At 34.6% G+C, this 13,962-nt stretch overlaps 1 protein-coding gene across 2 annotated transcripts in view; it reads left to right on the top strand.

The window, feature by feature from the left end:
• Positions 1–13,962, top strand: part of BMPR2 (bone morphogenetic protein receptor type 2) — a 217,323-nt gene that overhangs the window by 182,506 nt on the left and 20,855 nt on the right. For both annotated transcript variants that reach the window (XM_036928171.2, XM_036928169.2), the window contains exon 10: positions 4,323–4,459. In XM_036928171.2, coding sequence (XP_036784066.1) covers positions 4,323–4,459 — 137 coding nt within the window. The remainder of the gene's footprint in view (positions 1–4,322; positions 4,460–13,962) is intronic.

Genomic DNA, 13,962 nt, shown 5'->3' with positions numbered 1-13,962 from the left:
TGAGAGAACTAAGATTAAAATGCTTTTTTGGGAATCAAAGAGACGATAATTAAAAACTTATAAATAGATACACTTCCCTAAGATGAACAAATGAAGAGTGGGAAAAATTAGTGAATAAAGACTGAGTATTGGGGGACCTCCTTGCCAGGTAGGTTAATTAAGAAGACACATGGGAATTCTGGGAAAAAGAAGACAGTGTAAGAAGCAAGGCAGACACCTCCTCCCCAAATCGCAAAGAACACAAAAAACAGCAAATACAGCTAATCCCAAAAATGACCTGAAGACTGCAGAACAAACTGCCTACATCTGGGAAGAAAAGAAGACACCACAGAAAAGGGTAAAGTGGCAAAGCCGCAATCTGGAAGGACCCAAGACCTGCCCAACCCAATCCACTGATGGGAGGAGGAAGAGCAGAGAGTAGAGGGAGTAGAAGCCCAGGATCCCTTAACACCTAGCCCTGGAGATCTGCTCTGGGAACATGAACCCCCATTACATGGTGCTCTGGAGGTAAGTGGAGCTGGAAAGGAAAGATGGACAGAACACTCGGAGAAGCTTAGATTCCAGCTGCTTGTAGAGAACAGGGACACACTACCAGCCCTGCTGAGACAAAAGAAAAGCTGGCAGTTTGAATGACTTCCCAGCAGCAAGAGGGGTGCTAGGGGGCAAAGAATTCATAGAGCTCTGTAAAGGCAGGTGGACAGCAATAAATCAATAGAATCAATGAAACCAGGGGCTGGTACTTTGAGAAAAGAAACAAAATAGATAAACCCCTAGCCAAACTTATCAAGAGAAAAAAAGAGTGTGCACACATAAACAGAATCAGAAATGAAAAAAGAAAAATCACAATAGACACCACAGAAATACAAAGAATTATTAGAGAATACTACAACAAATTATATGCCAACAAACAGGATAATCTAGAAGAAATGGACAACTTTCTAAAAAACATACAACCTTCCAAGACTAACACACACAGGAAAAAACAGAAAATCTGAACAGACCAATTAATAGCAGTGAAATTGAACTGGTGATCAAAAAACTATCTAAGAATAAAACCCTGGCCCGGATGCCTGAATTTTATCAAAGATTTAAAGAGGAGCCAATACCCATCCTTCTTAAAGTATTCCAAAAAGTAGAAGAGGATCGAGTACTTCCAAACTCATTCTATGAGGCCAGCATCACTCTAATACCAAAACCAGGCAAAGCCACCACAAAAAAAGACAATTACAGACTAATATCCCCGATGAACACATATGCAAAAATATTGAACAAAGTATTAGCAAACTGAATTTAAAAAACCTATCAAAAAGATCATACATCACGACCAAGTGGGATTTATTCCAGTGATGCAAGGATGGTACAATATTTCAGTATAATATATCCCATCAACAAAAAGAGGGACAAAAGCCACATGATCATCTCCATAGATGCTGAAAAAGCATTCAACAAAATTCAACATCTGTTCACAATAAAAACTCTCAACAAAATGGGTATAGAGAGCAAGTACCTCAATGTAATAAAGGCCACATATGACAAACCCACAGCCAACATAATACTTAACAGCAAAAAGGTGAAGGCCTTTCCTGTGAGATCGGGAACAAGACAAGGATGCCCACTTTCTCCACTTTTTTTCAAAATAGTTCTGGAGGTCTTAGCCATAGCAATCAGACAACACAAAGAAATAAAAGGCACCCAAATTGGTGAAGAAGTTAAACTGGCCCTGTTTGCAGATGACATGATATCGTACATAAAAAACCCTAAAGAATCCACTCTAAAACTACTAGATCTAATATCTGAATTCAGCAAAGTTGCAGGATACAAAATTAATACACAGAAATCTGTTGCATTCCTATACACTAATATGAACTAGCAGAAAGAGAAAGCAGGAAAACAGTTCCATTCACAGTTGCATCAAAAAGGATAAAATACCTAGGTATAAATCTAACAAAGGAAGTGAAAGACCTATGCCCTGAAAACTACAAGACACTCATGAGAGAAATTAAAGAAGATACTAATAAATGGAAACACATCCCATGCTCATGGTTAGGAAGAATTAATATTGTCAAAATGGCCATCCTGCCTAAAGCAATCTACAGATTCAATGCAATCACTATAAGAATACCAACAGCATTCTTCAATGAACTAGAGCAAACAGTTCTAAAATTCATATGGAACAAAAAGACCCCTAATAGCCAAAGCAATCCTGAGAAGGAAGAATAAAGCTGGGGGGATTATGCTCCCTGACTTCAAGCTCTACTACACAGCCACAGTAATCAAGACAATCTGGTACTCCCACAAGAAAAGACCATAGACCAATGGAACAGACTACAGAGCCCAGATATAAATCCAACCATATATGGTCAATTAATATATAATAAAGGAGCCATGGACATACAGTGGGGAAGCGATAGCCCCTTCAACAACTGTTGTTAGCAAAAGTGGACAGCTGCATACAAGAGAATGAAACTGGATTATTGTCTATCCCCATACACAGAAGTAAACTCGAAATGGATCAAAGACCTGAAGGTAAGTCATGAAACCATAAAACTCATAGAAAACAACATAGGCAAAACTGTCCTGATCATAAACAGGAGCAACTTTTTAATGAACACATCTCCTCGAGCAAGGGAAACAAAAGCAAAAGTGAACACATGGGACTCCGTCAAACTAAAAATCTTCTCTGTACAGCAAAAGACACCATCAACAGAACAAAAAGGCATCCTACAGTATGGGAGAATATATTTGTAAATGACATATGTGACAAGGGGTTAACATCCAAAATATATAAAGAACTCACATGCCTCAACAAGCAAAAAGCAAATACTTGATTAAAAAGTGGACTAAAGACATACATGAACAGACAGTTCTTCAAAGAAGAAATTCAGATGGCCAGCAGGCAAATGACATGATGCTCCACATCACTAATTATCGGGGCAATGCAAATAAAAACCGCAATGAGATGTCACCTCACAGCAGTTAGGATGTCCAGTATCAAAATGACTAAGAACAACAAATGCTGGCGAGAATGCAGAGAAAGGGGAACCCTCCTACACTGCTGGTGGGAATGTAAGCTAGTTCAACCATAGTGGAAAGCAGTATGGAGGTTCCTTAAAAAACTAAAAATAGAAATACCATTTGACCCAGGAATTCCACTCCTAGGAATTTACCCAAAGATTATAATTTCTCAGATTCAAAAAGACATATGCACCCTATGTTTATTGCAGCACTATGTACAATAGCCAAGACATGGAAGCAACCTAAGTGTCTATCAGTAGATGAGTGGATAAAGAGGTGGTACATATGCACAGTGGAATACTATTCAGCCATAAGGAAGAAACAAATCCTACCATTTGCAACAACATGAATGGAGCTAGAGGGTATGAGGCTCAGTGAAATAAGCCAGGCAGAGAAATACAAGTACCAGATGATTTCCCTGATTTGTGGAGTATAATAACAAAGCAAAACTGAAGGAACCAAACAGCAGCAGACTCACAGACTCCAAGAAGGGACCAGTGGTTGGGGAAGGTGGGTGGGGAAGGAGGGAGAAGGGGACTAAGGGGCATTGTAATTAGCATACATATAGGAAAGCCAGTATAACATGGAGAAGACAGTGACTCTATAGCGTCTTACTACACTGATGGAAATGATTGCAATGGGGTGGGGAGGGGGGACTTGATAATATGGGTGAATGTTGAAACCACAATGTCGCTCATGTAAAACCTTCATAAGATTGCATATCAGTGATAACTTTAAAATAGTCAGTATATTGATACTTCTGTTAAATGGCTATTATCATAAAAATTTTTGTGATATTTGAAATAATCTGGCTGCAGTATAATAGAGTCAATAATGTAATGAGATATGATGACTGTGCAACCCACCCGCTTATATTTAGTTCTACAGACATGTTTGTTGTACTAGATACTAGACTTTCTCCTCGTATTCACCACCCTCAACCCCTTCTGGGGATAGGAATTCAGGTATATTTTCAAGTATTAAGTATACCTTAAGTATATAATAATCCCACCCCCAAATTAGTAATACTAGAAACCATTTAAAAATAGCTGTCCATTATTGAAATTACTGTTTAACTTATCAACAAACATTTAATTTATCAAACAAAGTCTATTCTAAGTAAAGCATTTATTAACAATGCATTAAATGCACAACTGGATCTTTTAAAAAGATTTCCAGGTATGCTTAAAAGGTGAAAAAAATTGTGATATAATTTCTTTGCTTACTTGGTATCAGAAATACTCCTGTTATTCTTTCATTTTATGATAATTGGAAATTTTACTCTGTTCTTTTTAAAACATACACAGGTGAATCTGTTCCAGAATACCAGATGGCTTTTCAGACAGAAGTTGGAAACCATCCCACTTTTGAAGATATGCAGGTTCTGGTGTCTAGGGAAAAACAGAGACCCAAGTTCCCAGAAGCTTGGAAAGAAAATAGCCTGGTAAGAAAGAACTAAATTATTAAAAAGAAGAGTTATGACTGAATATGTTTTAATGTTGTTTGAAGCAAAAATAGACTCTTAAATAATATGTGTTTAGTGTTGTCTAATGTCAGAAATCCGACTACTTGATTTTTATGATGTTACACGTTTTCAAATTTTTCAATATAAAAAAGTCCCCTTTTTTGGTTCGGTTTCTGTTTTTTCCAGCTATAAAATATTTAGAGAGACTAACTATTGAGTCTGTAGTTTGCTAGATTGGGTAATAGTTTTAATAATTGATGTTAATATTTTAAACAATATTGAAATTTCATCTTATTCTCTTGAAAGTGATATAAAAAATGTTAATTAATGCAGACTTAAATATTCAATGACTAATAGAAATTTAAGGTACACCAAAAATAAACCAAGGTATAGCTTATAAATTCCGCTAATTGAAAATGCAGTTTACAACACTGAAATATCTTCAAAGGCTCCTGTCATTTCAGTAAATTGTTGCTACAACACTAAAAACACTTAATAAACATTTACATATACATACATATATCCACACTCTCCCACTCTTACATAATTTTTTTTTCCAAAAGTTAGGATCACTTCATTTTCTACTATTATTTCTGAAGCTTATTTTTTTACTTAGGGACAGTTTTTCATGTCAGTACCTACTGTATTTCTCTCCACTCAGTATGCCATTGTATGATATACCATAATTATTGAATTACCCCCTATTGATTACAGTATCCTATATTTCTCATTTTAAATATTTTTAAGGAGTTAATGGAATACCTATATATGGTAAACAAAATCAAATAGAAGGATATAAAAAAGAAATGGAAAAGGAAAAGTCTACTACCCCTACCACCACTCTTTAAAAGTAATTGCTGTTAACAATGTTTTGAGGTTTTTGTTTCCTTTCTTATTTTCTCCTGTAGAGGTTACTATTATAACTTTAAATATTGTATCTATTCTTATTTCTTATTAGCTCTCATTTACCTTCTCCTAGTTTTGTAATACTGCATCTATTATTAAATAATTTGTTTTATCTACAGATTGATCTGAAAATTGAAATAAAATAAAACTGTCATCACTTGGCAAATTTTTAATTGTATAAACATCCACCACACAATACAGTATTGTGCATGGATTTAGAGAAGGAAGTAAAAATCTTAAGTTCATTACTATAAGCCCCTGCTGCTTGAGGAAGAATGTTTCAATAGTCACCATCTACTGGATTGTCTTTATTTTTTGCATCTTTTTCTTTCTTGATTGCTTCTTTATAGGTTCTTAGTTATTAAGAAGCAACATTTTTTAAAAATCTCATTCTCTTTCTTGTAAATCTCTCTTTTTTTAATGAAGTTCCTTCTGCCTTAAGTAATATGTGTTGGTATGTGCTTGGGTAGTAAACGTTATGAATCCTTTCACATTCAAAAATGTTTCTATCTTGCCTTCACACATGAGTAATAATTTGGTTGGCTAATGGTTTTAAGAGCAAAATCTGATTTTCCTCACAACTTTGAAACCACTACTCCATTGTCCTCTATTATCCAGAAATGTTAATAAGAATTCAAATGCGAGCTAGTCTCATTTCATTGCTTTTTGTCTTTGTTTATTATCTTGTTTTCTTGTCTCTGTTTAGCTTTTAAGACTTTTAATTTTTCTTTGGAGCTATGAAATTTCACCTGGTTGTATGTAGGTATGGATCTTTTCACACATTTTGTTTTGAACTGGACAGGCTTTCAGTTTGAAAATTCAGAAGTTTTTTCAATTCAGAGGAATTTTCTTGTATTATTTAAAAATATTATTTCCTCTCTCCCATTTTTTCCTTCAGGAATTTCCACTAGAAAAATACTGGGCCGCCTGACATTTCAGGTCTCAATTTTTTTCTTGTGTTTTCTATCTGTTTTTTGTTGTACATTGTTCAAGATTTACTCAACTTTACCTTTCAAATAACTCATTTAGTTTTCATCTTTTCCATTCAATTAATTATTTGGTCATTAAAATTTTACTTTCCACAGTCATGTTTATAGTATCTATAAATTCTTATTATTTGCTTTTTTACATAGCAATCTGTTCTTGTTTTAAGAATGTAGGAGGAGTTTGATTATCTCTAAAGGCATAAATTAGAAAATTTGACACTTTATACAAATAATTTTCTTGATTATATTAAGGAACACAAATGAAAAAGATTTCATTAAGCAATTTAAATCATTTTCCTATATATTTTCACATCTTAATTTTAGGTTCTCCTAGTAGGATTAAAATGTTTTCATTCTGGTTTCTGACTTATATTTGGTGGTGGCATGTTAGAGAGATGCCAGAGAGATGTTATATGTTTCCATACAGATTTAGATTGAATATTTTCTGTATTGGTCATCTTTGCCATCTTGTCCATTGTTCAAGGAAGGCTCCTGCTTTGAGTGAGATTGAAATCTCCTTCAGGTATGAGGCAGTTGAAAACCTATTACCAAACACATATGCCCAAGATTGCCTCAAAAATGAAGGGAACTGAGACATATCTTTAAGAGATCCCTGACAGCAGTTGAGAGGCTGAATCCTTTACCAGGATTCATCAGATAGGTGAGCCTCACAGTAGAGAATCGCTCCAAGAGAAATCTGTGAAATTTTTATCTAGCAAAATACAAATTCAACTTCTTTAAATTGTTTTTTATGTAAGTTTAGCGAAATTATACTCATTATTTTAAAGTAATTCTTGGTTAACCTACCATTAGAGATATGCATCATCTACATATTTACCAGAGAATTTTTTATTCCCAGTTTAGACTCTGTTGCTGAGTAAGGGATAAGTAATACTTGGATCACTTCCAACAAATCCATTTATATCTAATGTGGTACAGTCAATAGAAATTCCTCTTTGCAGTGACAAGTCAGTACTAGAGAGAGAAAGAGATAGTAAATGCATAGTCTATAAAAAGAGAGAAATATCCCTATGTCTAAAAAAAGACATTTTTGCTTTATATTTACATTGAAATTAAAAAACATTTTTGTAGTAACAAAACTCAAAATCTTCCAAATATTAATGAATGTAAAAACTAGTTTTAAACACTGCCAGGAATAGAAACATAGATGTGTCAATAAAAGGGAGAAGAATAGTTTCCTGGTAAAAATGAAAGTATAGGAAGTAGTGTTAAGGAGACATGTGAAAATGTTAACCATAATCATTTCTGAATATTGGGTTTATGAATAACTTTTTCTTTTTTTCTGTACTGTCAAAATTTTTGGTAAAAGTGTACTGTTGTTAACAACTGCACACATACACAGTTTAAGGCTATTGTTTTGTATTAAAATATGTTAAGTTGGAAAAACAAAAAATCATAGGCCAAGTTGATTTTTAAAATAACTTTATTCAAATGTGTAGAATGTTCAGATATAATTTATTCAGTGACACCACCATTCTTCCTATTTTTCATACTTTTCCAAATTCTTATCTTCCATTTCTCAATCTGACTTAACAATTGACCTGTTCTCCTTTATTTTTATTTCTTAGTATTAGTTCTACATAACTTCTTTTTCACAACAGTTTTGTCTTAATACATTGGATAAAAGTTTGGAATTCTTAGCCAAATCAATCCTGCGAAATCACAAAAAAGATAGGGGGATTATGCTTCATGAATCCAGGCTATACTACAAAGCTACAGTAATCAAAACAGTATGGTAGTGGCACAAGAACAGACCCATTGATCAATGGAACAAAATGGAGAGCACAGATATAAACCCACACTTATATGATCAATTAATATACAATAAAGAAGCCATGGATATACAGTAGGGAAAAAACAGCTTCTTCAATAACTGGTGTTGGGAAAACTGGACAGCTACATAAAGGAGAATGAAACTGGATTATTGTCTAACTACATACACAAAAGTAAACTCAAAATGGATCAAAGACCTGAATGTGAGTCATGAAACCATAAAACTCGTAGAAGAAAACACAGGCAAAAATCTCTTGAGCCATAAGTATGAGCAATTTTTTCCTAGACACATCTCCTCGGGCAAGGGAAACAAAATAAAAAATGAACAGGTGGGACTACATCAAACTTATTTAAACTTCTATACAGCAAAGGACACCATCAGCAGAACATAAAGGCAACCTACCATATGAGAGAAAATATTCATAAATGACTCATCTGATAAGGGGTTAACATCCAAAATATATAAAGAATTCATATGCGTCAACACCAAAAAAAAAATATGACCCTGTCAAAAAATGGGAAGAGGACCTGAAGAGACACTTCTCCAAAGAAGAAATATAAATGGCCAATAGGCACATGAAAAGTTGCTCCATATCACTAATCATTGGGGAAATGCAAATTAAAATCACAATGAGATATCACTTCACACCAGTTAGAATGGCCACTATCCAAAAGACAAGATACTACAAATGCTGACAAGGATGCCCAGAAATAGGAACCCTCCTGCACTGTTGGTAGGAATGTTAATTGGTATAACTGCTGTGGAAGGCAGTATGGAGGTTCCTTAAAAAACTAAAAATAGAAATACTATTTGGTCCAGTAATCCCTCTTCTAGGAATCTACCTGAAGGAAACAAAATGCCTAATTCAAAAAGATATATGCACCCCTGTGTAATGCCACATTATTTACAATAGCCAAGATATGGAAGCAACCTAGTTGTCCATCAACAGATGAATGGATAAAGAAGAGGTATTACATATACACAATGGAATATTATTCAGCCATAAAAAGAAAAGAAATCCTACCATTTGTGACAACATGAATGGGTCTAGAGGGTATTATGCTCAGTGAAATAGGCTAAGCAGAGAAAGACAAACATTTTATAATTTCACTTATTTGCACAGTATGAAAACAAAGCAAAACAGAATGAACAAAACAGCAGTAGACTCATAAACACTGAGAAGTGACTGGTGGTCACCAAAGGGGTAAGTGGGGTAGGTGGATGGAAAGGTTGAGGGAGATAAAGGGGCACAATAACAATTACACTATAAGTTGGTCATGGAGATGGTGATAGAACATATGGAGAATATAGTCAGTGATTCTGTAACATCTTTTTATGTTGATAGATAGAAATCACACTAGATTTAATAATATGGGTAACTGTTGAATCACTATGTTGTGAAACTACTATATCTGAAACCAATATAAGATTGTATATCAATGATACTTCAATAAAATAAAATTTTAAAAAGTTGGAATTCTTCCTCAGTTGGCTTTTTCAAGTCTTTTCTTTCTCCACCCAGTAAATCCAGCCTTCCAAAATGTACTGTATATTCCAGAAACTATCCTTTCTTTTCATATTTAAGTTTCTAAATTTTGTCTTTTTTACAAAATTTGCAAACTTATGCTGTGATCTAGAATTCAGTGTTTTTCATACGTTTTTTCTCACACAACCTATGTTAAGAAGTGCAAGTTCACATCATGACATAGTATCCTAAGATAAAACTTAACTTTACCATCTATTATACATTCTGGTATTTTCTATTCTAGTATAGAGTATTTCCGTTTAGGGAAATTGGTATAGTTCTTTGTTTAAAAGCTGGTCCCACCCCACTAAGATTTCATGAGACACCCACCCATAGGCCCAAGATTTTAAAAATTTCTTGTCTTTCTTCCCTATCTTTTTTTCTGCTGTTATCATCAGTGTAATAATGATACCCTCTATCTCATTTTCCAAACATTGGATATTATTATTTATATTTTACTAGTTACAGTCCCCCTGTCACTCATCTAACTTTGCCTGAATATTTATATTTTTCTATATTCTTATTTCCTGTCCTCAAAAACTCTTAACATTTAAAGAGATATAACAGATATCTAATAAAAATTAATTAAGGGATACCATTAAATATGTTTTGACATGTATACACCCATTAAACCATCACTACAGTTGTAATTGTAAGCATGTCGATTACCCCCACAAGTTCTCTTATTATACCCCTTTGTAATCCCTCCCACTTGCCTCTCTCTATTCTCCATGAATTCCCAGGCAATTACTTATCTGCCTGCTATCACTAGAGATTAGTTTACATTTTCTAGAATTTTAGATAAATGGAATCATATGGTATGTACTATTTTTGTCTGGATTCTTTCACACAGCATAATTTTTTCAAGATTCAGTCACGTTGTTACATGTATCAGTGATTTATTTCTTTTTATTGTTGAGCAGTATTCCATTGATTAGATATGCAACAACTTGTTTACCCATTCTCCTGGTGATGGATAGCCATTTAGATTGTTTCCAGTTTTGGCTACTACAAATAATGCTACTATGAACATTCATGTATAAGTCTTTGTATGGACATAAGTTTTCATTCTTTTGAATAAATACACAAGAATAGAATGGTTTAATTATGTTGTAGGTGTATGCTTAACTTTTTGAGGAACTGCCAAACAGTTTTCCAACATGGCTGTACCATTTACATTCCTACCAGCAGTGCATGAGAGTTCCAGCTCCCTCCACATCCTCACCAACATTTGGTATGGCCAGTCTTTTTAAATTTAGGCATTGTAATAGGTGGGCAATAGTGTCTCATTACGGTTCTAATTTCCATAACTCTAATGATTGATAATATTTAGCATCTTTTCCTGTGATTATTTGCCATCCTTGTCCTTTCTTTGATGACATGTCTATTGAAGTCTTTTGCCTACTTGTAAATTAATTGATCGTTTTATTACTATTAAGTTTTTAAATTTTTATATGTTCTAGATACAAGTCCTTTATCTGAGTCCTTTTCCCTGTAGAGAGGGAAAATGGGTGGTAGGTAGATTGGAATGGGAGGGAGGTTGTATTCCATTTTTACCTTTTGATGACATATACATATACCTATTCAAACATGTCATTAAATAAAATGTTTTTCATGCATGTAGTGAGAATTGAGTTTGAAAAAATTATTTTTAGCAATACAAAAAATAGACATCCAAAATCCCCTCCAAAGAAACAACCACTGTTACATTCCTTCTGCAGACTTCTAGAAACTTACATATATTACAGAACTGTGTGCATTTATATCCTTTTCTAATGTATAAATATGAATAACTCTACCCACTTAACCTCACTATTTTTTTTTGTATCATTAATCTACAATTACATGAGGAACATTATGTTTACTAGACTCCCCCCTTCACCAAGTCCCCCCCACAAACTCCATTACAGTCACTGTCCATTAGCGTAGTAAGATGCTATAGAATAACTACTTGTCTTCTCTGTGTTGCACAGCCCTCCCTGTGACCCCCCATTGTACATGCTAATCATTATGACCCCTTCCCCCCCTACACCCCTCTTATCCCCCCTTCCCACCCATCCTCCCCAGTCCCTTTCCCTTTGTTAACTGTTAGTCCATTCTTGGGTTCTATGATTCTGCTGCTGTTTTGTTCCTTCAGTTTTTTCTTTGTTCTTATACTCCACATATGAGTGCAATCATTTGGTACTTGTCTTTCTCTGCCTGGCTTATTTCACTGAGCATAATACCCTCTAGCTCCATCCGTGTTGTTGCAAATGGTAGGATCTGTTTTTTTCTTATGCTGATTAATATTCCATTGTGTATTTGTACCACATCTTCTTTATCCATTCATCTACTGATGGACACTTAGGGTGCTTCCATTTCTTGGCTATTGTAAATAGTGCTGTGATAAACATAGGGGTGCATGTGTCTTTCTCAAACTGGGCTGCTGCATTCTTAGGGTAAATTCCTAGAAGTGAAATTCCTGGGTCAAATGGTATTTCTATTTTGAGCATTCTGAGGAACCTCCATACTGCTTGCCACAATGGTTGAACTAATTTACATTCGCACCAGCAGTGTAGGAGGGTTCCCCTTTCTCCACAACCTCTCCAACATTTGTTGTTGTTTGTCTTTTGGATGGTAGCCATCCTTACTGGTGTGAGATGATATCTCATTGTGGTTTTAATTTGCATTTATCTGATGACAGCGATGTGGAGCATCTTTTCATGTGTCTGTTGGCCATTTGAATTTCTTCTTTGGAGAACTGTCTGTTCAGCTCCTCTGCCCATTTTTTAAAAGGATTTTTTGCTTTTTGTTTGTTGAGGTGCATGAGCTCTTTATATATTTTGGATGTCAACCCTTTATCGGATCTGTCATTTATGAATATATTCTCCCATACTGTAGGATACCTTTTTGTTCTATTGATGATGTCCTTTGCTGTACAGAAGCTTTTCAGCTTGATATAGTCCCACTTGTTCATTTTTGCTTTTGTTTCCCTTGCCCGGGGAGATATGTTCATGAAGAAGTTGCTCATGTTATGTCCAAGAGATTTTTGACCATGTTTTTTTCTAAGAGTTTTATGGTTTCATGACTTACATTCAGGTCTGTGATCCATTTCGAATTTACTTTTGTATATGGGGTAAGGCAATAATCCAGTTTCATTCTCTTAAATGTTGCTGTCCAGTTTTGCCAACACTAGCTGTTGGCGAGGCTATTTCCCCATTGTATGTTCATGGCTCCTTTATCATATATTAATCGACCATATATGTTTGATTAATATCTGGAGTCTCTATTCTGTTCCACTGGTCTGTGGCTCTTAAACCTTACTATTTTTACTTAGCAATTGAGAACATACACATCTTCCTAATTCTTTTAATGCTGCATAGTGGCCATTATACTATTAAGTTTTTGGCCAGATCCCTATTAGATATGTAGATAGTTCCCAGTTTTTGCTGTTAAAAATGACACTGTGGTGAACATTTATACACACATTTTTTTCTGTAAATGCATAAGTGTAGTTGAGGTATAAATTCCTGGATGTAGTATTGCTGGATAAAAGGCTAAATACAGTTAAAATTTGTTACTACCCGAATATCCTGCAAACCTATGCCTTTCCAACAGCATGTAAATGCTTGCTTTCCTATCAGCAGTGCTCTGTGTCATGAAATTTTGTCTTTGTTAATGTGATAGGTAAAAATGGATTTTGTTTAAATTTGCAGTTAGTAAGTAGTAGAGCCAAAATTGAAGCCAGGTTTTTAATCGAGCTGGTACTCTTACTGCAAAGCTGTAACTAATATTCTTAACTACTGCACTGTATTGCCTCAGCATAGTGAATAAGGTTAAATATCTTTGCATATTTTATAAGGTATTTGCATTTCTTATTTATGTGCCCTTTATCCCTATTTCTGTTATGTATTTACTATCATTTTTTTTTAATGTCTCATTACTAGCAAGCATCATAGAAATAATTCAGTGAGAAACATCAAGAGATGATTAAACTAGGAGTAAAAGGTAAATGCAGAACAGGATGTTTACAGAGTCTTTAAGTACTTCCTTCATAAAACACTGATTGATATAGAAAATAATGCTGAATATAAAAGGGAAAAATGGAACTTTACAGAGGAGAAACCTGGCAGACACTGGCTCAGTCATGCGATCAAGGTTAACTTCACTAGTGATGGGACAAACCAAAATTGTGTACCACATGATAAGATGCAGCAAGAAGAGCACAGCATCTTTTCTGTGATTTTCTGCCTAAGATGCTAACTTTGAATCCAAACATGAGGAAACATCA

Source organism: Manis pentadactyla, chromosome 6 (assembly GCF_030020395.1).
Source record: "Manis pentadactyla isolate mManPen7 chromosome 6, mManPen7.hap1, whole genome shotgun sequence".
Taxonomy (NCBI): Eukaryota; Metazoa; Chordata; class Mammalia; order Pholidota; family Manidae; genus Manis; species Manis pentadactyla.
The sequence above is the reverse complement of the archived record's forward strand: the minus strand, read 5'-3'. Positions and strand labels throughout refer to the sequence as shown.